Raw genomic sequence first — 26,917 nt, forward strand, 5'->3', positions numbered from 1 at the left:
AGGGTGCTAAAGCAGCACGGATATTTTGTGAGCCAGATCCAGTAATGTTTGGAGAAGAGGATAGCTCATCTGGGCTAAAAGAAGAAATTTATAGAATAATTTATTTTAAAAGATGCCCTCTCAATATTCCAAAAATGCAAGGTGTTCTTCATAAAGTAGGTGTTTAATTACACAGATTTCTAAAAAAAAAAAATTATTTTGAGACAACCATGGGTGACAATTTTAACTTAATCTGCTTGTCTGAATGTACTCTCCACTGGCATCTGTCAAGTCAATCTAATCATAATTATATCCCACTCAAGCGGGCTAGTTGCACTTGACATGTTCTATCATGACAATGAAAAGTTTGCCAAGCTTTTTCCACGTGAACTTCAATCGGGCTTCATCTAGAAACTAAAAAAAAATTTGCACTGCCTGCTCATATTGGTCATCATTTTTATGTCAGCTGTGAATATTGCAGCTTTTATCCTGGAATGCGACTTACACATTGCGCAGAAGCCGAACACTAGGATGATATTATAAGGGATTTTCAGCCACCCCCAAGGCTACTTATTTCACATGATGTTCATATTCAGAAAAACTACAGCGGCCATTGACGTCTTCACTGATAGATTCCAATCTTAATACTAAGTCACCGGTTAAACAACATGTTTTGGTGTCTTAGAACACTGCATTGTGAAATGAATTCAGTTATAGTGACTGACAGGACACTAGCAGCACTAATGGTGTGGAGAGAGATTGGGATGCTGACTACAGACTAAAACATCAAACTCAAGAGTAACTGGGCAGCTGGTGCCGACAGAATAGCCCCAAATTAGTGTTTACTCACAGCATCCATGTACGTCAGCTGCTCTGCAACGATGTCCGACGGGAAGGAGAGGATGTCCTGTTTTTCGTCTCCCTCTATCTTTACATCCCCTTCCTCTCCCAGTTGGAAAGTGATCTTTCCGTGGTTACTATCTGTGCAATTGAAAAGAGACATTTATTTTATGCCCAAAGTTCATGGCACTCAACTAAAAGAGAAAGCACTTTTCAAACCTGCACGATTAGAAATCTGGTACTGATTTACAATTTTCTTATAGCTGTATTTTTAAAATCTAGATTCATTGAAATTAGTCTTGTATGATGTTGCAGTCAAAGCCTTTGAATAGGAGCGCTGGAGTAGCAAGAAAATAAGTGATGCAGACAAGATAGATGTGGAGCTAAATCTGTGCCTGAGCAAATCTTCCAATTCACTAACAGTTTTTTAAGTCCCAGAATGTAACAAAAATACTATTGCCAGCAACAGTTGGAGGAAATTGTCCAGAAAGTCATAATAAATGCTGCTTGGCAAAATATCATCATAATGCAACCTTAAGTGAAAGATGCACGAGTAGAATTTGCTTTAGTGTATTCTGTAATCATAAACTCTTAAATTAGGATTGCAAGGAGTGGAGATGTGGTTAGAGAAGGAGGTAAATATTTCATGGATCCTTTCCAGAAGCACTGACAAGTTCTGGGAAAGCCTGTCCATTACTTGGACAGATTTAGGCTTACAAAACTTGAGACTGAAGGGGAAAAGCTTTGACAAAGGGTCATCTGGACTTGAAACGCTGGCTCTTTTCTCTCCCTACAGATGCTGCCAGACCTGCTGAGATTTTCCAGCATTTTATCTTTTGGTTATGATCCAAATTGTTGAACTCATTTGTATAGTGCCAAGGGAAAGATCAGGTTCTGTTCCTCAAGACGAAAGGTAGAGAACTTCAATGACAATTGACAGGGTGCTCAGGGTCATGTTTGTGGACTGAACAGAGGATATTTGCCAAGTAGTTTAGTCTAGTCTAGTGAACAGCAAACGCAGTAGACTAAATTCAAAGTAAACACAAATCTGCTTCACCTGGTAGAAACATCTGGGGCATTGGATGATGAGAAGCAAGGAGGTGAAAGGGCAAGTGCTGCATGGAAGGGATGGGGTGTTCATAGTGACTGAGGAGTGGACAAGGGTGATGCAGAGGGGGTGTCCCTGTGGAATGCAGAAAGAGGACAGGGGAAGATGTGTTTGGTGGTGGCATGTTTGAGTGGTGAAAATGAGGATGCTCTGTTTAACACAAGAGGGTGGAAGGGTTGGACAAGGCAACCCTATCAATGTTCTGGAAAGTGAGTGGAAGTGTGAGAAGTGGACGGGCACAGTGGAGGGCCCAGCAACCACGTTGTCAGAAACACTGATGTGGAAGTTTGCATGAGAACAGATGTGACAGAGACAAAGAAACAGAGAGAATGGAATGGGAGCCCTTACAGAAAGCAGTGAGAATATAAGCTGTCAGTTAGTTGTAATTTGTAGTGTCTATCTCCAGAAATGGAGAGTGAGAAATCAAGAGAAGAGAAGAGTCAGGGGTGGACCCAGTGAAGGTGAGCAAAGGGTGGAATTTGGAAATTAGGTCAAAGAAGTTTCCAAGCTATGGCGAGAGCAGGAGTTGGAACCAATACATTAGTGCGAAATGAGAGAGGGGCCCCCAAAGTAGGACTGGAAAAATGAATGTTCCACTTAACCCTTAAAAGGCAGGCGGAGTTGGGACCCATCTGCGGACTGTTTGGAGAAATTGAATGACGCTGAGGTTCAAAGTGAGAATGAGATCAATCAAGCATCAAATGGTGGTGGCTGGGTCTCCATTTGAGGAAGCAGAGGCTGACACTTTTGGAGGGGGTGGGGGGAAATGGGGTGTCGAGGGATTGGGTTTCCAGTGTTCTGAAGTTATTCCACGGGCATGGCATATAATAACGTTTCAAAGATGAAGTTAAAATAAGCTTCAGGAATTGCATTTACAACCATGATCCAACAGCTCCCCCCCGGGTAGGATTTTCTACTCCCACTGAAGTCAATGGACCTTCGAATGGTTCACCCTATTTTCTGCTGCAGCCCCATGGGGCATAAAACCCCACCCCATCCCACTTGCTTCTTCAAAACAGCTTTTTCCTTGCAACACAAAAATTAATCTTACTCTCTAGTTCCTGTTCTCCTAATTCTTCCTTCTGAAGCTGATCAAGAAGGTTCTGGGCTCGTTGCTCAGGGTCTGACCCTGGCATCATCTGATTCAAGTATCTAAGCACCTTCCGGAGGCATGCATAATGTGGAACTTGACGGAAGTCTTCAGAGCACTGGTCCAGCCAAGTTCGTAGAATTGAGGCCATAGCACTGGAAATAGTTACAAAGTAAGAATTAGTAACTGTCCATCAGAATAAGCAAACAAAAAGCAGAAATAAACTTAGATTTCGTAATCTGTAACTTAGAATTTTGCAATGTATAAAGTTTATTTTTAATGTATTCCTGGAGTATGGGCAACACTAGCAAAGCCAGTACTTTTTTTGCATATCCCGAGTTAGCCTGGATCATGTGGCGGTGAGCTGCCCCCAAATGCTGCTGCATGCCTGCCAATGGTACTTCCATGGTACTTCCATCAGGCAGCTATCTGATGAATTTTAACCCAGTGATGCTGCAGGAATGAAGGTACGTGTCCAGGTCATGAAGTTGTGTGACCACAGGAACTTGCAGGCGGTGGTGTTCCGAAATTGTCTTCTTTGGGAGGTGCACCTATGAGCCTCTGGTCTCACACAAAATTATTTTGCACACATCTATCTGAAGCTACACATACAAGAGCTCTTGGAGTTTCGATTTTGCCTTATCTGGCAGCAAGTCAGAAGCAAGTTCAAAAAAATCTTTTACATACCCTCAGCATTCCAAGTCAGACAGGACAAAAGCAAATTATTTTTAAAATGCAAGTATAAAGATTCAATCGTTGCTCGACTGAGGGACACATTGTTAAGGATTGGACACCCCAAAGGTAGAACACAGTAAAAGGTCCGATTGAAGGTATCTAATGTGATGCTCCAGTATGTTCAGCTTGCCACTCATTTATTTTCAGCTGGCGGTTAGTACTGGCAACCATAGGACATTATTTTTATAGGCAACTTAACCTGCTCTTGTTCTGCACATTCTTTATGACATGACATCTGTTGTGTCGCAAAGCCCTTGCAACACAGAATCATAACTTCTAACAATAGAAGATCCCATTATATTTCACAGGAGGTTGAATCAAACAAAACAGAGAGAGACTAAAATGGGGCAGTGTTACATGCAGTAATCTTTACTTCATCTGCATTCCAGTTTGGCAGCATTCAGCTCATTTGGCAGAGATTTAATCCAGGGATAACTGCTCTTTTGCACCTGTTTTTAAGGGTGCTCAATCAATTTGCATGTTTCGGTGGCCAATGTACGATATATTGGAATTCTTTGAAATATCAGGTGGATTGCATATCAGTGAAGTCAGCTGCAATACCTGAAGCTTGGTCAAGGATGAAGGTTTTTAGGACTACTTTAAAGAGGGGAGGGGCTTAAAGTGGGAATCGAGTTTAGAGTCAAAACGGCTGAAGGCACAGCTGTCAATGGCAAAGGCAATACATGGTGCACAGCAAGAGGGCAGTACTTACTGGAAGAACAGAAACATCAGTCTTCAAGAAAATCAGCAGAGATAGAGGTGGCAAGGTCACGTAGTGTTAAATTTGTTTTCAGGTAGTTACCTTTGCTTAAGGGAACAGTGACTCTATATTGAAACACAATATATTGAATCAAGCCTAGAGGAAGACGTCGGGGGTCATTTGTTGCATCAAGGAGCTTCCTTAACTATTTTGGTCATGCTTAGATCATATTATGTAGGCTTAACCCTCAAAAGTATAAAGTAAAATGAATTTAAAAGATCACAACCACAAGATTTTACTCCATCAACAAAATGCCCAGTTGGGAATAAGTTACTGAGCTAGAGGGTACTCTGCTGACTCACAATATGATAGAATTTAATCAGTACCTGCTGACGAGAAAATTTGGCCTGAAGCACTAATGTGTGGTCCCACTGGAATAAAACCTCTGTTCCCAACACATAATTAATAAGTGAGTGTGTCGCCACTAAGTCATCGGAAACCTCTAATCTATTACATTATTTTAAATTATTCATCAGCATCCCTTTTAGATCCTGAAACTGTCTCTTCCGAAAATTAACATTGAAAGTACTCAGACTCTGGTGGCAAAGGACAAAAGGACATGGTAACACTGGAAAATTGTAACCCGAGATAAATTCAGAGTTCAGAGTAATTACACAGAATCACAGCATTACAGAATTGTTACAAAGAACAAAGAAGAAAAAATAAAAGTACAGCACAGGAACAGACCCTTCGGAACTCCAAGCGTGTGCCGACCATGCTGCCCATCTAAACTAAAATCTTCTGCACTGCCAGGGTTCATATCCCTCTATTCCCATCCTATTCATGTATTTGTCAAGATGTCCCTTAAACGTCACTATTGTCCCTGCTTCCACCACCTTCTCCGGCAGCGAGTTCCAGGCACCCACTACGCTCTGTGTAAAAAAAAGACTTGCCTCGTACATCTTCTCTAAACCTTGCCCCTTAAACCTATGCCCCCTAGTAATTGACCCCTCTACCCTGGGAAAAAGCCTCTGACTAGCCACTCTGTCTATGCCCCTCATAATTTTGTAGACCTCTATCAGGTCACCCCTCAACCTCCGTCATTCCAGTTAGAACAAACCGAGTTTATTAAACCTCTCCTTATAGCTAATGCTCTCGATACCATGCAACATCCTGGTAAATCTCTTCTGCACCCTCTCTCTAAAGGCTCCACATCCTTCTGGTAGTGTGGCGACCAGAACTGAACACTATACTCCAAGTGTGGCCTAACTAAGGTTCTATAAAGTTACGGCACAGGAGGCAGTGTCCACTCCAGCTCTCTCAAAAGAGCATCATGACTTAGTGCCACCCCCCTGCAATCCTGCCCATTATTTGATTAGAAATAATTACTAATGCCTTCTTGAATGTCTCAATTGAACCTGCCTCCATCACACTTTCAGGCAGCACATTCCAGATTCAAACCACTTGTGTGTGATCTCATATCACATTTGCTTCTTTTGCAAATCACTTTAAACCTGTTCACTTTGCTTACTTTCCTCCAGTTCTGTCCATCTTTAATATCTGAATGTAATTGCTCTATCAGTGTTAGCTCCACCATAAAGCCCTCTGCTGCGCACTTCTCCTTCACACATATGTTTTACCATACTTTTGGCCATCTTCCCCAAATATCACACTGTGTTGTTCAGTGTGAAACTTGGTTCGATGATGCCCCTATGAAGCATTTTGGGATGTTTCACCACATTAAAGATGTTATTTAAATACAAGTGGCTCTTGACAATTGCTAACTAACCACAATGCTGACAGGTTGAAAACCATGGTACTGCGACAAAAAAAAAAAAAAGTTTCCTACCTCTGCCTCGACCCAAGAAAAAAGTTGAAATAGAGATTAACTTTCCAAATAATGTGGCCAACCTAGCATATTATTTTATTGTGAATTAAGCTTTCATCATTACGGAAACAGCTGCATTTTGACCCTTTTTGGTTTCATTACTGCATATATATTTTGCCTGGTACAATAAATAGGAACCTTGTAGCATGTATTAAGAACAAATGTGGTCTTCTGTCCTAGTTTCCACAATCAAAAATTGGTTGAGGAGGATTTATCCCCACCGCACCCCATCACAACCAAACCAAACCAAACCCACAATTGGCTCAGGTTATTAAAACCTGGTCCAAGAGATTATAGGCTTCTGGGTGGGGTAGAGTGCAGAGTAGTGAACAATGCATCACAACACTAATTGACAGGTTGTAGTGACCAGAATGTCATCTCAGGTGATGCATTTTTCATGCATGTTCCGAGACTGTTGTTGGTGGTTAACCTTTTTTTTTGACATCAGTGCAATCCAGTTGGGTTTACTTGCTCAGAGAAAACATTCCCTGGAAACTGCCTTTCTTCCAAACCAATCATTTTTCTTTATTATGATAGGACACAAATATGCCTTTCAATTTCTTCACAAGTAGGCCTCTTTGCTCCATGGCCCTCCAGGTCACCCTCTCGCTAACCAAAGCTACAATAGGCAAAATCTCAGTTTGAAAAAGTAAAAACAAAAAAAGTGAGCAAACCACAAACAAGAAAGAGAAAACGACACACTGCTCAGTCACTTAAAGCAAACCGCAAAGCTCAAAAAGTCCTAAGTCCAACACATCTGTTTTTATGCCTTTTCATTCTTTCCCATTTCATAGCTCAGAGTTTAATGAAGAGCTGCACAGGCCAAAATGACCTTGGGTTTAATCCCAGGTCTCACTCAGTTAACAAGACCATTGCCATACAATGTCCTCAGCAAACTATGTGTCAAACATTTACCTCGGACTCCCAGTAATCTCCAATGAATTTCACTGCATTGAGCATGATGCTGCCCACAGTCAAATATCCTCGACAGCACTCAACTATCATGATTTAAATATGAATAGCCACTTGGGAAGAGCACTTTATGAAATGAATCCCAGAACCAGCTTGACAAGTTAGAATACAAGACAATGCAAAACATACTAGAGTGAGAGGTCAGGATACAAGTTCAGATGAATGACTACACCAGATGGGTGATAACTTTCCACTCCCAACATTGACAGGAAGTTTGAAGGACATTTGTACTGATGCTGGGGTGAAAAAAAGAGGGAAACCAACTTCAATATTATATCCTTGTTGTAAGGTCCAGAAATATTGATTGGAGGTAAACAATTTAAAACCTTGATATTGTAGGTCAAGCAATTCAACTGATAAGTTTCAGATGTTTTGTGGTGATTTAAAAAAAAACCTCTCTAATCAGTAGGTACACTATACATTAGAGAGGCAGTTGAGCAGTTGCTCGACTGTGATTGCTATAGTCTGGAATGGTGTTCACTGCACTGTTATGGGATGTCTACATGAGAAGTTCCGACATAGCAAGGCTCCCAAGATAGTTCATTCCCTTGTTGTATTCCGAATGAGGCATTTGGTCACACATACAGATCAAACTTACTTTTTGATCACTGCATTCATTTCTGGAGATTTCAAATAGCTACTTTTCTCACATCTTGGAGCGTTGTAGTTTCTGTATCTGCAATTGGTCACAAAGCACAAAATAAATCTTCGGGACTTGGATCAACTCATTCTGCTAAACGGGTCGCACTCCAGATGTATGGCTGTTCTAGATTGTGATTTTGTCTCTTCAAATTTCACAAGAAATTTACCCATATATACATCAGGGAGAGCAACACACACACGCACACACTCATACAAAGAAGAGGTGAATGCAGAGGGCAACCCATTCCTTCAATCTTTTATCCTTGCTGCGTAGTCCAGAAATGCTAATCTGTGGCAAACAACTAAAGACCTCAAATGATGAAAAATTGCCGGCTGTTCAATAAATACATTTTGCACTGATATTCTCCAATCACTCGGAATAACGCAAATAGTACAGCAGGCAGTTTTTTAAAACGTGATTGCTATTGTCTGGAATGGTGTCTATTGCATTGCAATGGAACATCTTCATGAGGAAATCCTACACCATTGTCTAGGAATCGCCAGTAATTCCCTTTCACACTGTATTCCCGATGAAGCAGAATTTCATCACACATCAGATGTAACTTACTTCCTGATTATTTCACTTATTCCTGGTGAACTTAAAATTTCATCCTCATCCCAGTTTGGCCAGTTTTTGTAGCTGCAATTGTTATAAAACACAAAATTAAGTCACTTGAAAAAATGCTTTCTTTCTCAACTAAATCTATTAAAAAGAAAATCCTTGTAAACTGAAGATTCAGTGTTTCAAACCTTGATCAGCTGGTTTAGTTAAATTAGTCAGACACAAGATGTACAATTATACTAGATGGTGATGATATCTTAATTATTAAACATGAATCCACGTTCTTTCAAATGACTGTTACTTTTAGCCCAGAACATAATTTTTAAAAGCTTTCCCACCACCAGGGTAAAACTGACTGGGCTTATCTTCACCCTTTTTTTAACAAGGTTGTAAATGCTACAATTCTCCAGTCCCCTGGTATCCAAAGGATTGGACTACTGTGGAAGTGACTTTGCAACTTCCACCATCATTTGTATCCTCGGAGGTCTCTGATCTGGTCCTCATGACTTACCAATGTTAAATACAGTCAGCCTTTCTAATACCTTGTCTGTCAAATTATAATGTGGAGATGCCGGCGTTGGACTGGGGTGAGCACAGTAAGAAGTCTTACAACACCAGGTTAAAGTCCAACAGCTTTGTTACAAACACTAGCTTTCGGATCACTAGCTTCCTCATTCACCTGAGGAAGGAGCAGTGCTCCGAAAGCTAGTGGTTGTAACAAACCTGTTGGACTTTAACCTGGTGTTGTAAGACTTCTTACTGTATCAAACTATAGTCTATCTAGTGCTTAACTACCTCCCTCTATCACTTGGACAGTTATCTTCCTTGGTCACGATTGATGCAAACTGCTCATTTAACATCCATGCCCTCTGCCTCCATGCATGGCTCCACCATTTTTATTCCTAATCAGCCCCACTTCTTTTACAACCCTTTTACCATTCATATGCCTATAAAAAGACTCGAGTATGTTTTACGTTTGTTGTCAGCTTCTGCTCATCCTTTAGCACCGTCTCAGAATTTTCCACATTTAGCTTCTCACTCGCATCATCCCAACGTCATCACACCTGTCCACTTTCTGTTCCATCTTACTCTTCAATGCTTTTGTCGTGCAGGGAGAGCACTAGCTTCATTTGTCCTACCTTATTCCAGCTTGTGGGAATGCACCAAGACCACACCTGAACCATCGCCTCTTTATAGGCAGGCCATTGTTTCATTAGTTTTGCCTGACAAACTTTGGTTCAAATATGTTCTCACCCAATTGAAATTGCCCTTTCTCCAATTAAGTATTCTGACTCTGGACTGCTTCTTGTATTTTTCCCCACAGTTAATATGGTCACTGCTTCCTAAATATTCAGCAACTGACTCTAGATCTACTCGACACACCTCATTCCCCCAAAAAGCAGCATTCTCCCTCATTAGACTGAAAAAATACTTTAAAATTCCCCTCTTCAGAAACTCTTCTCCCTCTCTGCCCGTTACACTATTATAACCTTTTATATTAGGACTGAGAAAGAAAAAAAATGAATAGAGACAATGTGCAAGGCTTCAAGTTCAATTCTCTCGACTAAAAACTCAAGCTCTTAACAAACTACTCCCAATTCAAAACAACCGCAGACAATTTCCAACACAGCATTCGATCTAGAGCTTCAATGTAGTCAGCATCTCATGATACATGTTGGGCAGTGTAATTCCACATCATCGCTTATGCACTGCTCAAGAGGGCATTGGAAGAGTACTTGAATAGGAATAATGTGCAGAGGAAAAGGCATGGGAATGGCACTAAGTCATAATGCTCTTTGGAGAACTAATGCACACTCAAATGAGCCAAGGCACCATAATAATTCTATGATAACAATTGTTAGAGTGGCAGACCAACAGTTTCTTAATGGAATTGCTATGGTCTGAAATGGTGTTTGCTGCCCTGCTATGGGATGTCTCCACATGGAGGTTATCTACATAACTTATCATACAGGAACTGCCAGGACTCCAGCAGTTCACAATCTTGTGTCCCAAATGAAGCAGAATTTAGTCACACATCAGATTAAATGCACTTGCTGATTAGTGCTCTCGTTTCTGGTGATCTTACATTCCCATCTTCCTCACAGTTTGGTCCGTCAAAATTTCCATAACTACAATTGATTATAAAGCACATGGTAAGTACTTTCAAAAAGAACTTGGTCATAATCAAATTGTTTGGAAATAAAACACAACTGTGCTAACCACTGTGCTAGTGTGCCACACCACGGTAGGATCAGGATGAACTTCTGCAGGCTGTGTTTATGGAGCAAGCAAAGTAACTTGCGAGACCTTGAAGCAGTAATCTCTGGATTACTCTCGGGACCATGAGGTAGTGAGAAAAAGAGTAAAACATATGAAGGCATGACTGGGAAAATAGTGCAAGAGGGAGGGCTTCAGATTCTGGGATTGGTTCTGAAGGCAAAGGGATGATACAGGGTACATTTGATGCAACTGAACAGAGCCAAAACTGACATTCTTGTTACGATATATGCTAATGCTGTGGGATAACTTTGATGTGGAGATGCCGGCGTTGGACTGGGGTGAGCACAGTAAGAAGTCTTACAACATCAATTTCAAGTGCAACAGGTTTGTTTCGAATCACTAGCTTTGGAGCACTGCTTCTTACTCAGTGGTTTGCCCGGGGAAGGAGCAGTGCTTTGTCAGCTAGTGATTCAAAACAAATCTGTTGCACTTTGACCTGATGTTGTAAGACTTCTTAATGTGATAACTTAGCAGTGATGTGAAAACCAGGAAACAATGTGGCAAACAGGGGACTAGGAGAGACCAATAGCACTAAATGGTATGGTATTAGGTAGGGTCAGGAGGGAACAAAATCGGGTCCAAATTAAGTTTGTGCAGAGTGTACTTGTAAACATACCTGACTACAAGGTGTTCAGGAAAGAAAGCAGGTGGTTAACAATACTGATTAATGAATTACAGTGCTGGAGAGAAAGGATATGCTCGAGGGACAAGGACAGAGCCAATATACTTAGAACTAAAACATCAATAGAGGTACCATTCACATTACTGGGTGTATTCTATAGGACACCATCTGGAGGGAAAAGATGTAGGAAGAAATCTGCAAGAAAATTATAGAGGGTTACAAAACTATAGAATAATTACAATGGGGGACTTTGATTATCCTAGTATGGACTGCGGTAGTATTAGCATAAAGAGCAAAGAGGGCGAATATTTCAGAAGAATCCTTTACATCAGTGTGTTTCTGGCCCAACAAGGAAAGAAACATTGCTGGATCTGGTTCTTGGGAATGAAAGTGGATCAAGTGTCAGTGGAGGAACATTTAGGGGACAATGGTCATAATAAGGGGCTGGTTTAGCACAGGGCTAAAGAACTGGCTTTTAAAGCAGACTAAGGCAGGCCAGCAGCACGGTTCAATTCCCGTACCAGCCTCCCCGACAGGCGCCGGAATGTGGCACCTTTTAGGCACTAGGGACTTTTTACAGTAACTTCATTTGAAGCCTACTTGTGACAATAAGCGATTTTCTTTTTTTTTCATTTCATATAAGTTTTAGATTAGCTGTAAAAAAGGGCATGGAGCAATCTGGAGTAAAAATTAGAGGTGGTCAACTTAGGTTGGGGGGATATATGTCTGCCCAGGTTTGAAATCAAAGACTGGTTGGGAAAACTATACTCCAACTTAGCTGCTATTAAAGAAGAGATGATTCAGGTACAGTCAAGGCACATTCCTCCCACGATTAGGAACATTGGGGCAAACAAAGCCAGAGCTGCCTGGATAATGACAATGAGAGAGTGTGAGATAAAGCAGGAAAAGCATGCATATGACAGACGTCAGGACTATAATATAATTCAGAGCTAGGCCGAATATAAAAAGTTCATAGGGAAAGTTAAAACCAAAATAAGAAGCAAAGAGAGTAAGAGAACAGACTAGCAGCCAACATAAAAGGGAATCCAAAAGTTATTGGCATATACATAGTATAAGTATGGAAAAAAAGGAAGGCCGGAGCAGATTTAAGGGCCAAAAGGTGGAACTATGCACTGAGAATTACAATGGTCAAAATACTAAATTGAATCTATTTCTCTCAAGGACGGTGCTGCTCAAATCATGGTGAAATAGAAAACACTGGAAGGGGTAAAAACAGAGAGAGGCTCTTTCATAGACTGGCTATGCTTCAAAGTTGACAAATCATATTAGGTTCCAGGGATGAGTAACTTCAATTATGAGAATACAAGGGTAGGTTGGAGAAGTTGGGGCTGTTCTCACTGGAGAGGATTGGAGAGGTTTGATAGAGGCATTCAAAATCATGACAGGTCTGGTCAGAGCAGACAGTAAGAAACAGATCCCATTGGCAGAAGGATTGGAGAACAAGGGAACATGGATTTAAACACAATGAAGTGTGGAAAATCCTTTTTTTTAAAAATTAGTATATGGATTAGGATCTGGAATGCTCTTCCTGAAAGTTTGTGGAGGCATATTCAATTGAGGTTTTCAAAGAGAATGGGATAATAATCTGAAGCAAAAGTTCTGCAGTGTTAAAGTGGGACAAGGTAAATTGCTCTTCCAGGGAGCTGTCATACATAACGAAACAGCCACCTTTTGTGCTGTAACCATTCTACGATTCCATAATCTTAAAGGCATTGCCGGCTCTCCAGCAATTCCCTTACACATTATTGTATTCCAAATTAAGCATAATCTAGCTACACATCGGATCAAACTTCCTTCCCAATTATTGCACTTGTTCCTGGAGAACCTTCATTTCCCTCATGGTTTGGCCAGTCACATTTTTCATAACTGGAATTGATCAAGTAATTTAGAACAAGCAAATGCATCTACATTAAACCCCCCAAAAGACCCTCTGGACTTGAGATTCACAGGGTTTTTTTTTGCAGGACACAACACGGAGGCTGGAATAGGGAGACTCATTTCTCCAATATTTTACTCTTGCTGCATACTGCCAAGATGTCAATTGGAGGTAAATAACTCAAGACCTTGATATTGAAGGGCAAACAATTTTTCAATTTTGCATTAAATAATTTTTGATCTTTTGTTTTGATACAATTTTGTTCCTTTTATATAAAATAAACTTTTTAACCTCAAGGAATAATGAAGAAGCAGTCAAGCATCTTCTATATTGCTTTCAGTCCAGTCTGCTGCTCACTTACCTACATGAGGAAGCTTCTACATAATCCTAGCTCTCCAGAAATTCCCATTCCAATTCCAAAGGAAGCATCATTCACTCACATATCAGATTAAACTTACTTGCGGATTACTGCACTTGTTTTTGACAAACTTAAATTTCCATCTACCTCAGGGTATGGAATGTCAAATTTTCCATAGCTACAATTGGTCATAAAACACAAGTTAAATAATTTAAACAGCACTTGCATCAATAATCAAATCCATTAAAACTCTCAACCTTAATATTTTTCTCTTTTTATATCTGCCTGGATTTTTTGATTGCAATAGTTGGGGGAGTGGGTGGAAAAGAAGAGAAAGAACGAGCCTCTGCACTTGTAGAGAGATAGAACTCCAGACTTAGGGCCTCTGAAGTTCAAAGTTTTCCATGGACTACTGCAAATTCAACCCTCATCACAAACATCCCAACTCCCCATTCAATCTAGGGGATTTCTATGGCCTAATATGGTGTTCACTGCACTAATACATGCCTTCATGAGGAAGTTCCTACATAGTCTTACAGGAATTGCCAGCTCTCCAACAATTCCCTTTCAAATTGGTGTATTCCAAAATGAAGCAGAATTTAGTCGCACATTGCAATAAACTGGTTTTCTGATTACTGTGCTAGTTTCCAGAGAGCATGGATTTCCATCTCCCTTGCAGTCTGAATGGTCATGAGTTTTCACACCAAATAATACACAAATTAAAGACATTTACAAACAAATTCATCAATAATTCAATGCATTATAAAACCTGAAGACTCAGTATTCCGACCCTTGATCAGCTGGTTTTGCGTAACATGTTACAAATGGCTCCAAATATATGACTGCACCTTTCACAAAGGTTTGCAGGAGGTCATGGGTGGGGAAGAGAGGGAAACTGATGTAGCATGGTGGGTGCAGAAGGAGATGGGACACCAATTTCTTGAAAGTTTTAACCCTTACTGCATAGTCCACAAATGTCAGAGGCAAAGAAGATCTGGATATTGAAGGTCAAGCAATCTTTCACTGAAGATTGTTGGATATTGTGTTGAAACAGAACGGAATTTTTGTTGGTGATGGCCTGGCAGGTGGGTGGCGTCAGGAGGGAGCCAGACATCTTGCCAATGCGGCATAAACATTCGCTGCATGACGGCCAATTAAAGTGGGAGACAGGGGTATTAGTGGCAATGCCAGTAATCAAGAGACCAATACTCTGGGGACACAGGTTCAAATCCCACACAGCAGTGGTGGAATTTACTTCCAGATTTATTAAATTTAAAAGCTAGTCTAATGGTGACCACAGAACCATTATTGATTATCAAACTCCATCTGGTAACTAATGTCCTTCAGGAAAGGAAACCGGCCTATTTGGTCTGGCCTATGCGCGACTCCAGACGCACAGCAATGTGTTTCACTTTTAGATGCTCTCGGAAATGGCCTAGCAAGCCACGCAGTTGTATCAAGCTACTCAGTTGTATCGAACCACTGAGTCACAAAAGGAAGAAAACCTGACAGAACACCCAGCATCTACCAGAACACAGGAAATTACATCACACCCAACCCTGTTGACCTTGCAAAGTCCTCCTACCGAACGGAAGTTCTGTGGACTTGTGCCAAAATTGACAGAGCTATCCCTCAGACTTGTCAAGCAGCAGCCTGACAGTGTTCATTCAGAATTACACCTTACAATGTCTCAGACACCACTATCACCAAACCTATGTATGTCCTGTTCCACCTGCAGAGTGGCATAATCTCGAGAGGGAGTTGTCCTGGGAGTCCTCAACATCGACTCTGGACCTCAAAATCTCACGGCCTCAGGTCAAATATGGGCAAAGAAACCTTCTGCTGGTCACTGTCCCCGTCAGCTGAAAGATTCCGCTCAACTGAAGAATTTAAAAAAATTTCAAAGGTGTTGGCCAACATTGTCTCGTTCAGCAATTTTTACTGTCTACTCAAAATTGCCCTCAAGAATGTGGTGGCGAGCCACTTCACCGAACCAGTGCAGTTGATGCATTGTCAGAATATTCTTAGTGCTGTTTGAGTGTTCCAGGATTTTGGTCCAACAACTGCGAAGAAACAGCGATATATTTCCATGTGAGGGTGGTGTGAGACTTGGAGGAGATCTTGCAGGAGATGGTTGTTTCCATGATCGGCTGCTCTCATCCTTCCGGGTGGTTGGAGGTCATGGCATTTGGAAGGTGCTGTCGAAGGAGGCTTGGTGAATTATTACTCCTAATTGGAGGAAGCATTGAAGATGGCAAGGGGATAGATTATTCTCTGGGTGGGGAATTCAACGTCCCAAGATTGGCTCAGTAGCACCGCTACAAACTGAGCTGGTCATAGTTGCTAGAACAGATGGTGAGGGAATAAGAGGGGAAAAATCTATTTTACTTCATCCTCACCAAAGCACTGGTCGTAGATGCATCTGTCCATAATAGAATTGGTTCAAGTGACCACCACAGCCCCGTCTTCACATTGAGAATAGTTTCCATCACGTTATGTGACACTACAACTATGGACCATCAGCAGCAGAATTGTACACAGTCACAATCTGTAACTTATTGGCTGGCATCTTCCTCACTCTTATCAAGCTGGGCAAATCAACCCTAGTTCAGGGAAATGTACTGTAAGAGGGCATTTCAGGAACAAAACCAGGCATATTTAAAAATGGAGGTGCCAACTTGTTGAAACTACAATACAGGGCTACTTGCTGCCCAACAATGTAAACAGCAAGTGATAGACAATACTGCACTAATCCACAACCAACAGATCAGAGCAATGGTGGTGAACAATTATAATACTAAACATGGCAGCACGATAGTGCAGTGGTTAGAACTGCTGCCTCAGTATCAGGGACCAGGGTTCAATTCCAGCCTTTGGCGGTGTCAGTGTGGAGTTTGCACATTCTCCCAGTGTCTGTGTAGTTTTCCTCCGGGTGCTCTGGTTTCCTCCCACAGTCCAAAAATGTGCAAGTTAGGTGAATTGGCCATGTTAAATTAAATTAAAGACAAAGCTGAAACATGCGCAACAACCTTCAACCAAACGTGCGAATGGATGCCTCAACTCAGCCTCCTCCAGACGTCCTCAGCATCACAGGTGCCAATATTCAGTCAATTTGATTCACCCCGTATGATATCAAGAAATGCCTGAAAGCATGGACATTGCAAAGGTAGAAGACCCAGACAACATTCTAGCAATTGTACTGAAGGCTTGTCCTCCAGAACTTGCTTTGACCCTAGCCAAGCTGTTTCAGTACAGCTAAAACACCAAGGGTTACTACTACCTGCCTCCTTAGGCATTTTGACCATGTCAGGCAGGTCTGCCACCACATGGAGAAATCACCATGTAAACCCTGGCAGTCGACACCCACAAATCCCCTGTCAACACATGACCCACAAAACCCCACTCCCCTCCACATGCCAACACCCACAAAACCCTCGCCAACACACACCATCACCCACATAAACACAAGCTCTAGGAATAATGTAATTATTAGGGAGGCTCCCAATTAGTATGTGATGGCTATGGTCTAGATGGTATTTGCTTTAGGAATGGTTGGTTGGCCAGCAACTCATAATTACATTGTTGTGGTCTCCGAATTTACTCGCACATCAGATTAAACTTACTTTCTGATTACTGCATTTGTTCCTGCAGGAACACGAGTTCCATTTTCCTCACCAGATGGACTGTCATAGTCTCCGCAGCTGCAATTGGTCACAAAGAAAGTTACGTTAAACAAACTCTTGCGTCCACAAGTGGCCGTTATTAAAAGAAATTACTGAAGACTCTGGGATTCAATATTTCAACCCGTCAGCTGGTTTGCACTGTATTTTCTTTGGTCTCTACTGATGCAATTTTTAATTCAGAAAACTTTCTAATCACGAGGAATAAGGCAAATGTAGAGAGGCAGTAACATGATTGCTGAGATTGGGAATGATCTTTGCTACACTATTATATCCCTTCATGAATTTGTTCCCATAGAATTTTACAGGAACTGCCAGGTCTCCAGCAATTTCCATTTGCATGGTTGTAATCGGAATGAAGCAGAATTTAGTCAAAGATCGTATCAAACGTACTTCCGAATTGCACCGGTTTCTGGAGAACGTGGATTTCCATCTTCCTCGCAGTTTTGACTGTCAGAGTTTTCATTGCTGCGATCAGAAAAGCACTGATAAGCCATTTAAAAGCAAGTATTTGCAGCCAAAATTAAATGCATTAAAGTGTAACCCTGTAAACTGAAGATGATGTATTTCGAGCATTGATAACTTGGGTTTGGTAAAATAGGTCACGCTTAAGATGCATCGTAGAATTATATTGTGATTTTCTTTCTCTGCAAAAGTGTTCAATGGAAATTTCCGGGACAACACAGTGAGGCTGGAAGTAAACAATGCCTGATGGGCAAGCAATTTTCCAATTCCTCATTGAAGAGTTCTTAGATAGGTGTGTTTTTGCAGGACTGCATTTCCCTGCACAGTTGGTGATGAGATCTGAGATGCAAAGTTTGGGGATAGAGCAGGGAGTTGTCAGAGGCAAGTCTGATCCCTCCCCACTGCCATTCAGCAATTGTGCCAAAGTGATGAAGATAGGCAGCTCGGTAATCCCACTGGGGGGGTAGCAAATGTGCCAATTACGATACAACTGATGAACAATTCCTGCCTCGAGGGGTCACCAGCAGCTTTTTCTCGGTCATGTAAACAGAGCACCAGAGAATAGATTGGGCTGGTAGCTCTTGGGACTGGTTCAGCATCATTAATTGGATAGTGGCCTTGGTGGCAGTCTCTGCATCTGGCATCGTGCTGCCCTGGGTCCCGCTGTCAGCCAAAGCATGGTCAGATCAACACTCCTAAGAGGATTTCAAATATTCATAAATGTGTTTAAAAAAAACCCACTAATCTCTAGGAACAGTGCAAATAATAGAAGCAGCAAGCAGTCTCATTAATGTGATTGCTATGGTTTGGAATGGCGTTCGCTGCACTTCAGTGGGATGCATTCAAAGAATCAAATCAAATCACAATCTAACAGGAACCTCTGGCTCTCCAGCAATTCCTATTTGCATTGATGTGTCAGCAATGAAGCAGAATTGAACTTACTTTCCACCTGCTGCAATTTTTCCTGCTGCAATGTTTCCTGCTGCAATTTTTCCTGCTGCAATTTTTCCTGCTGCAATTGTTCCTGCTGCAATTGGTCCTGCAGGAACACGATTTCCATTTCCCTCAACAGTTGGACTGTCATAGTTTCCGCACCTGCAATTGGTAACAAAGAATGTTACGTTAAACAAACCCTTGCGTCCACAAGTGGCTGTTACGAAAAGAAATTACTGAAGACTCTGGGATTCAATATTTCAACCCTTCATCAGCTAGTTTGTACTGTATTTTCTTTGGTCTCTACTGATGCAATTTTTAATTCAGCAAACTTTCTAATCACGAGGAATAAGGCAAATGTAGAGAGGCAGTAACATGATTGCTGTGATTGGGAATGATCTTTGCTACACTATTATATCCCGTCATGTATTTGTTGCTATAGAATTTTACAGGAACTGCTGGCTCTCCAGCAATTTACATTTATATTGTTGTAATCGGAATGAAGAATAATTTAGTCAAAGATCAGATCAAATGTACTTCCTAATTGCACCGGTTTCGGGAGAACGTGGATTTCCATCTTCCTCGCAGTTTTGACTGTCAGAGATTTCATCGCTGCGGTCAGAAAAGAACTGATAAGCCATTTTAAAGCAAGTATTTGCAGCCAAAATTAAGTGCATTAAAGTAAACTGAAAATGCTGTATTTCGAGCATTGATCACTTGGGTTTGGTAAAATAGATCACGCTTAATATGCATCGTAGAACGAGATTGTGATTTTCTTTGTCTTCAAAAACTTTCAATGGAAATTTCCAGGACAACACAGTGAGGCTGGAAGTAAACAATGCCTGAAGGGCAAGCAATTTTCCAATTCCTCGTTGAAGAGTTATTAGATATGTGTGTTTTTGCAGGACTGCATTTCCCTGCACAATTGGTGTTGAGCTGGGAGATGCGAAGTTTGGCGATAGAGCAGGGAGTTGTCAGAGGCAAGTCTGATCCCTCCCCACTGCCATTCAGCAATTGCCAAAGTGACGAAGGTAGGCAGCTCGGTAATCCCACTGAGGGGTATCCAATGTGCCAATTACGATACCAACTGATGACTAATTCCTGCCTCGAGGGATCACCAGCAGCTTTTTCTCGGTCATGTAAACAGTGCACCAGAGATTCAATTGGGCTGGTAGCTCTTGGGACTGGTTCTGCATCATTAATTGGATAGTGGCCCTGGTGGCAGTCTCTGCATCTGGCATCGTGCTGCCCTGGGTCCCACTGTCAGCAAAAGCAGGGTCAGATCAACACTCATAACAGGACTTCAAATATTCATAAATTTGTTTTTAAAAACCCACTAATCTCTAGGAACAGTGCAAATAATAGAAGCAGCAAGCAGTCTCATTAATGTGATTGCTATGGTTTGGAATGGCGTTCGCTGCTCTTTCGTGGGATGCATTCAAAGAAACAAATCAAATCACAATCTAACAGGAACCTCTGGCTCTCCAGCAATTCCTATTTGCATTGATGTGTCAGCAATGAAGCAGAATTGAACTTACTTCTCGATTGCTGCAATTGTTCCTTCTGCCATTTTTCCTGCTGCAATTATTCCTGCTGCAATTATTCCTGCTGTAATTGCTCCTGCAGGAATACGATTTCCATTTTCCTCACCAGTTGGACTGTCATAGTTTCCACACCTGCAATTGGTCACAAAGAGAGTTGCGTTAAACAAACCATTGCATCCACAAGTAGCCGTTACTAAGAGAAATTACTGAACACTCTGGGATTCAATATTTCAACCCTTCATCAGCTGGTTTGTACTGTATTTTCTTTGGTCCCTACTGATGCAATTTTTAATTCAGAAAACTTTCCAATCACAAGGAATAAGGCAACTGTAGAGAGGCAGTAACATGATTGCTGTGATTGGGAAGGATCTTTGCTAAGCTATTATATACCGTCATGAATTAATTGCAATTTAGTTTTACAGGAACTGACAGCTCTCCAGCAATTTCCATTTACATTGTTGTAATTGGAATGAAGCAGAATTTATTCAAAGATCGGATCAAACGTACTTCCTAATTGCACCGGTTTCTGGAGAACGTGGATTTCCATCTTCATCGCAGTTTTGACTGTCAGAGTTTTCATCGCTGCGAGCAGAAAAGCACTGATAAGCCATTTTAAAGCAAGTATTTGCAGCCAAAATTAAATACATTAAAGTATAACCCTGTAAACTGAAGATGCTGTATTTCCTGCATTGATAACTTGGGTTTGGTAAAATAGATCACGCTTAAGATGCATCGTAGAACGAGATTGTGATTTTCTTCCTCTTCAAAAACTTTCAATGGAAATTTCCGGGACAACAGTGAGGTTGAAGCAAACAATGCCTGAAGGGCAAGCAATTTTCCAATTCCTCATTGAAGAGTTCTTAGATATGTGTGTTTTTGCAGGACTCCATTTCCCTGCACAGTTGGTGATGAGCTGGGAGATGCGAAGTTTGGCGATAGAGCAGGGAGTTGTCAGAGGGAAGTCTGATCCCTCCTCACTGCCATTCCGCAATTGCCAAAGAGACGAAGGTAGGCAGCTCGGTAATCCCACTGGGGGGTAGCCAATGTGCCAATTACGATACCAACTGATGACCAATTCCTGCCTCGAGGGATCACCAGCACCTTTTTCGCGGTTATGTAAACAGTGCACCAGAGATTTGATTGGACTGGTAGCTCTTGGGACTCGTTCAGCATCATTAATTGGATAGTGGCCCTGGTGGCAGTCTCTGCATCTGGCATCGTGCTGCCCTGGGTCCCGCTGTCAGCCAAAGCAGGGTTAGATCAACACTCCTAACAGGACTTCAAATATTTATAAATTTGTTTTTTTAAAAACCCACTAATCTCTAGGAACAGAGCTAATAATAGAGGCAGCAAGCAGTATTATTAATGTGGTTGCTATGGTTTGGAATGGCGTTCGCTGCTCTTCTGTGGAATGCATTCAAAGAATCAAATCAAATCACAATCTTACAGGAACCTCTGGCTCCCAAGCAATTCCTATTTGCATTGATGTGTCAGGAATTAAGCAGAATTGAACTTACTTTCTGATTGCTGCAATCTTTCCTGCTGCAATTTTTCCTGCTGCAATTAATCCTGCTGCAATTGTTCCTGCTGCAATTGTTCCTGCAGGAATACGATTTCCATTTTCCTCACCAGTTGGACTGTCATAGTTTCCGCACCTGCAATTGGTCACAAAGAAAGTTACGTTATACAAACCCTTGCGTCCACAAGTGGCCGTTACAAAAAGAAATTACTGAAGACTCTGTTATTCAATATTTCAACCCTTCGTCAGCTGGTTTGTACTGTATTTTCTTTGGTCTCTACTGATGCAACTTTTAATTCAGAAAGCTTTCTAATCACGAGGAATAAGGCAAATGTGGAGAGGCAGTAACATGATTGCTGTGATTGGGAATGATCTTTGCTAAGCTATTATATCCCGTCATGAATTCATTGCAATTTACTTTTACAGGAACTGACAGCCCTCCAGCAATTTCCATTCGCATTGTTGATATCGGAATGGAGCAGAATTTAATCAAATATCGGATCAAACGTACTTCCTAATCGCCCCGGTTTCTGGAGTACGTAGATTTCCATTTTCCTCGCAGTTTTGACTGCCAGAGATTTCATCACTGTGGTCATAAAGCACAGATATGCCATTTTAAAGCAAGTCTTTGCGGCCAAAATTAAATGCATTAAGGAATAATCGTATAAACTAAAGATGCTGTATTTCGAGCATTGATCACTTGGGTTTGGTAAAATAGATAAAGCGTAAGATGCATCATAGAACGAGATTGTGATTTTCTTTCTCTTCAAAAACTTTCAATGGTAATTTCCGGGACAACACAGTGAGGCTGGAAGGAAACAATGCCTAAATGGGCAAGCAATTTTCCAATTCCTCATTGAAGAGTTCTTAGATAGGTGTATTTTTGCAGGACTGCATTTCCCTGCACAGTTGGTGATGAGCTGGGAGTTGCGAAGTTTGGCGATAGAGCAGGGAGTTGTCAGAGGCAAGTCTGATCCCTCCTCACTGCCATTCCGCAATTGCCAAAGTGACGAAGGTAGGCAGCTCGGTAATCCCACTGAGGGGTAGCCAATGTGCCAATTACGATACCAACTGATGACTAATTCCTGCCTCGAGGGATCACCAGCAGCTTTTTCTCGGTCATGTAAACAGTGCACCAGAGATTAGATTGGGCTGGTAGCTCTTTGGACTGGTTCTGCATCATTAAGTGGATAGTGGCCCTGGTGGCAGTCTCTGCATTTGGCATCGTGCTGCCCTGGGTCCGCTGTCAGCCAAAGCAGGGTCAGATCAACACTCCTAACAGGATTTCAAATATTCATAAATATGTTTAAAAAAAACCCCACTAATCTCAGGGAACAGTGCAAATAATAGAAGCAGCAAGAAGTCTCATTAATGTGATTGCTATGGTTTGAAATGGCATGCGCTGCACTTCCGTGGGATACATTCAAAGAATCAAATCAAATCACAATCTAACAGGAACCTCTGGCTCTCCAGCAATTCCTATTTGCATTGATGTGTCAGCAATGAAGCAGAATTGAACTTACTTTCCGCCTGCTGCAATTTCTCCTGCTGCAATTGTTCCTGCTGCAATTGGTCCTGCAGGAACATGATTTCCATTTTCCTCACCAGTTGGACTGTCATAGTTTCCACACCTGCAATTGGTAACAAAGAATGTTACGTTAAACAAACCCTTGCATCCACAAGTGGCCGTTACTAAAAGAAATTACTGAAGACTCTGTGATTCAATATTTCAACTCTTCATCAGTTGGTTTATATTGTATTTTCTTTGGTCTCTACTGATGAAATTTTTAATTCAGAAAACTTTCTAATCACGAGGAATAAGGCAAATGTAGAGAGGCAGTAACATGATTGCTGTGATTGGGAATGATCTTTGCTACACTATTATATCCCATCATGTATTTGTTGCAATAGAATTTTACAGGAACTACCAGCTCTCCAGCAATTCCATTTGCATTGTTGCAATCGGAGTGAAGCAGAATTTAGTCAAAGATTGGATCAAACGTACTTCCTGATTGCACCAGTTTCTGGAGAGCGTGGATTTCCATCTTCCTCGCAGTTTTGACTCTCAGAGTTTTCATCGTTGCGGTCATAAATGCACTGATAAGCCATTTTAAAGCAAGTATTTGCAGACTAAATTAAATGCATTAAAGTGGGTTTGGTCAAATAGATCACGCTTGTATGCATCGTAGAACGAGATTGTGATTTTCTATCTCTTCAAAAACTTTCAATGGAAATTTCCAGGACAACACAGTGAGGCTGGAAGTAAACAATGCCTGAAGGGCAAGCAATTTTCCAATTCCTCGATGAAGAGTTCTTAGATATGTGTGCTTTTGCAGGACTGCATTTCCCTGCACAGTTGGTGATGAGCTGGGAGATGTGAAGTTTGGCGAAAGAGCAGGGAGTTTTCAGAGGCAAGTCTGATCCCTCTCCACTAGCCTTCCGCAATTGCCAAAGTGACGAAGGTAAGCAGCTCGGTAATCCCACTGAGGGGTAGCCAATGTGCCAATTACGATACCAACTGATGACCAATTCCTGCCTCGAGGGATCACCAGCAGCTTTTTCTCTGTCATGTAAACAGTGCACCAGAGATTTGATTGGGCTTGTAGCTCTTGGGACTGGTTCTGCATCATTAATTGGATAGTGGCCCTGGTGGCAGTCTCTGCATCTGGCATCGTGCTGCCCTGGGTCCCGCTGTCAGCCAAAGAAGGGTCAGATCAACACTCCTAACAGGACTTCAAATATTCATAAATTTGTTTTTAAAAAATGCCACTAATCTCTAGGAACAGTGCAAATAATAGAAGCAGCAAGCAGTCTCATTAATGTGATTGCTATGGTTTGGAATGGCGTTCGCTGCTCTTCCGTGGGATCCATTCAAAGAATCAAATCAAATCACAATCTAACAGGAACCTCTAGCTCTCCAGCAATTCCTATTTGCATTGATGTGTCAGGAATGAAGCAGAATTGAACTTACTTTCTGATTGCTCTAATTTTTCCTGCAGCCAATGTTTCTGCTGCAATTTTTCCTGCTGCAATTTTTCCTGCTGCAATTGTTCCTGCAGGAACACGATTTCCATTTTCCTCACCAGTTGGACTGTCATAGTTTCCGCACCTGCAATTGGTCACAAAGAAAGTTACGTTAAACAAACCCTTGCGTCCACAAGTGGCTGTTACAAAAAGAAATTACTGAAGACTCTGTTATTCAATATTTCAACCCTTCGTCAGCTGGTTTGTACTGTATTTTCTTTGGTCTCTACTGATGCAACTTTTAATTCAGAAAGCTTTCTAATCACGAGGAATAAGGCAAATGTGGAGAGGCAGTAACATGATTGCTGTGATTGGGAATGATCTTTGCTAAGCTATTATATCCCGTCATGAATTCATTGCAATTTACTTTTACAGGAACTGACAGCCCTCCAGCAATTTCCATTCGCATTGTTGATATCGGTGTGATGATATGATCTGCATACTCGTCTGCCATTGGGCCAGAACGTCGGCTTACCATTGGCCCTGGTCGGTCATGTGCCTCTCGACCGATTGGCCGAGAGGCTGAGTTAACCACGCCTCTACCAACGAGGTATAAATGCTCAGAAGCCTGACGATCGTTCTTTTCCACTGTAGACGATCGCCAGGCTGTGTTCTAGTTAATTAAAGCCTGACATTGGTAAATCACTCGCCTCGCGTGCAATCGATGGTGCATCAATTTAATTAACTACAACTTTGAAGATGGAGTTCCGCATCAAGCCCGAATGCCTCCGCATCAGCCCGCAAACTCTGAACTCTACAGAACTTTTCAAACTCTGGCTGACTTGCCTCGAAGGGTTCCTGGCATCTACAACCACCCCCCCCCACCGGGGCACAGAAGCTGCACGTCCTCCACTCCAGCGTGGGTATTGCCGCTTACTCAATAATCGAAGACGAAACAGATTATGATGAAGCTATACGGAAGCTAAAAGGACAATTCCTCAAACCGATCAACAGGGTATTCGCTCGACATCTGCTGGCCACCAGAAAGCAGGTCCCCGATGAGTCTCTAGACCAATACGCCCGGGCCCTCTGTGCCCTGGGGAGAGGTTGCGCCTGTGAAGCGGTGTCCGCTACAGAGCACATGGAGCTACTCGTCAGAGACGCTTACGTGGCTGGGATGCTGTCCCCCGTGATCCGCCAGCGGATGCTGGAAAGAGACGAACTCAGTTTAACGGAGACACTGACTCTCTCCGCCTCCCTGGAGGTCGCAGATCAAAGCGCGCGCACCTATGACCCTGGCCAGGCCGCCTCCTGGCACGCTTCCCACCAGCTACCCACCGCTCCCGGCCTCCCTCAGGCTTGTGCCGCGGGGCGCCCCGATAAATCCGCGGGGCCCCGCTGCTACTTTTGTGGGTACGCTAAGCACCCTCGCTCGCGCTGCCCAGCCCGCTCCGCCCTCTGTAAGAGCTGCGGGAAGAAGGGCCACTACTCCACGGTCTGCCAGGCCAAAACGCTGGCTGCAGCGCTTCTGGAAGCTGCACAGCACTCTCCCCCCCTCCCCCAGGCCTCTGCAAACGGCCTGTGTGCCTCTCTCTCTCCCCCAGGGCCCCTCCAGCCGCTCCCGACTCGCGCCCCGCCGGCCGACATGCGCACCTCCCCGGCCCCTCCAGGCCTCTGCCTGCCCGCCGCGCACGTTTCTCCCCCCCGCCCCCGGGCCCCGGCGCCCGACCGGCTCGCCTCTCCGGGCCTCCCTGGTCCCTGCCTGCCCGCAGCGGCCCTGCTTCCCTCGCTCCCGGACCCCGGCTCCCCCCACCCCCGGGCCCCGGCACCCGACCGGCTCGCCTCTCCGGGCCCCCCGGTCCCTGCCTGCCCGCAGCGCGACTCGGCTCCCCCCCGCCCCCCTGCGCCCGGCCCGCGCGCCTTACCTCCGCCCACAGCTGATGCACCTAGCCGGCGTCCTGGAGCCGGCTTCCGCATCCCCACAGCTGATGCACCTAGCCGGCGTCCTGGAGCCGGCTTCCGCATCCCCACAGCTGATGCACCTAGCCGGCGTCCTGGAGCCGGCTTCCGCATCCCCACAGCTGATGCACCTAGCCGGCGTCCTGGAGCCGGCTTCCGCATCCCCACAGCTGATGCACC

The 26,917-nt window shown here is 42.9% G+C and overlaps 2 protein-coding genes across 2 annotated transcripts in view; both read right to left on the bottom strand.

The window, feature by feature from the left end:
- The window catches only part of LOC119964892 (ral guanine nucleotide dissociation stimulator-like 1), a 56,819-nt gene extending 42,933 nt beyond the window's left edge, over nt 1-13,886 (bottom strand). The window contains 5 exon segments of the mRNA XM_038794978.1: nt 830-960; nt 2,979-3,172; nt 7,911-7,988; nt 8,523-8,594; nt 13,774-13,886. Of these exon segments, the coding sequence (XP_038650906.1) occupies nt 830-960; nt 2,979-3,172; nt 7,911-7,988; nt 8,523-8,594; nt 13,774-13,865 (567 nt within the window). The 5' untranslated portion in view covers nt 13,866-13,886.
- LOC119964231 overlaps nt 1-26,917 on the bottom strand; it is a 901,051-nt gene that overhangs the window by 841,007 nt on the left and 33,127 nt on the right. Inside the window, 7 exon segments of the mRNA XM_038793515.1 lie at nt 17,747-17,821; nt 20,803-20,877; nt 21,813-21,829; nt 21,875-21,950; nt 22,326-22,400; nt 23,338-23,445; nt 24,786-24,923. Coding sequence (XP_038649443.1) covers nt 17,747-17,821; nt 20,803-20,877; nt 21,813-21,829; nt 21,875-21,950; nt 22,326-22,400; nt 23,338-23,445; nt 24,786-24,923 — 564 coding nt within the window.

This window comes from Scyliorhinus canicula, chromosome 4 (genome assembly GCF_902713615.1).
Source record: "Scyliorhinus canicula chromosome 4, sScyCan1.1, whole genome shotgun sequence".
NCBI classification, from domain to species: Eukaryota; Metazoa; Chordata; class Chondrichthyes; order Carcharhiniformes; family Scyliorhinidae; genus Scyliorhinus; species Scyliorhinus canicula.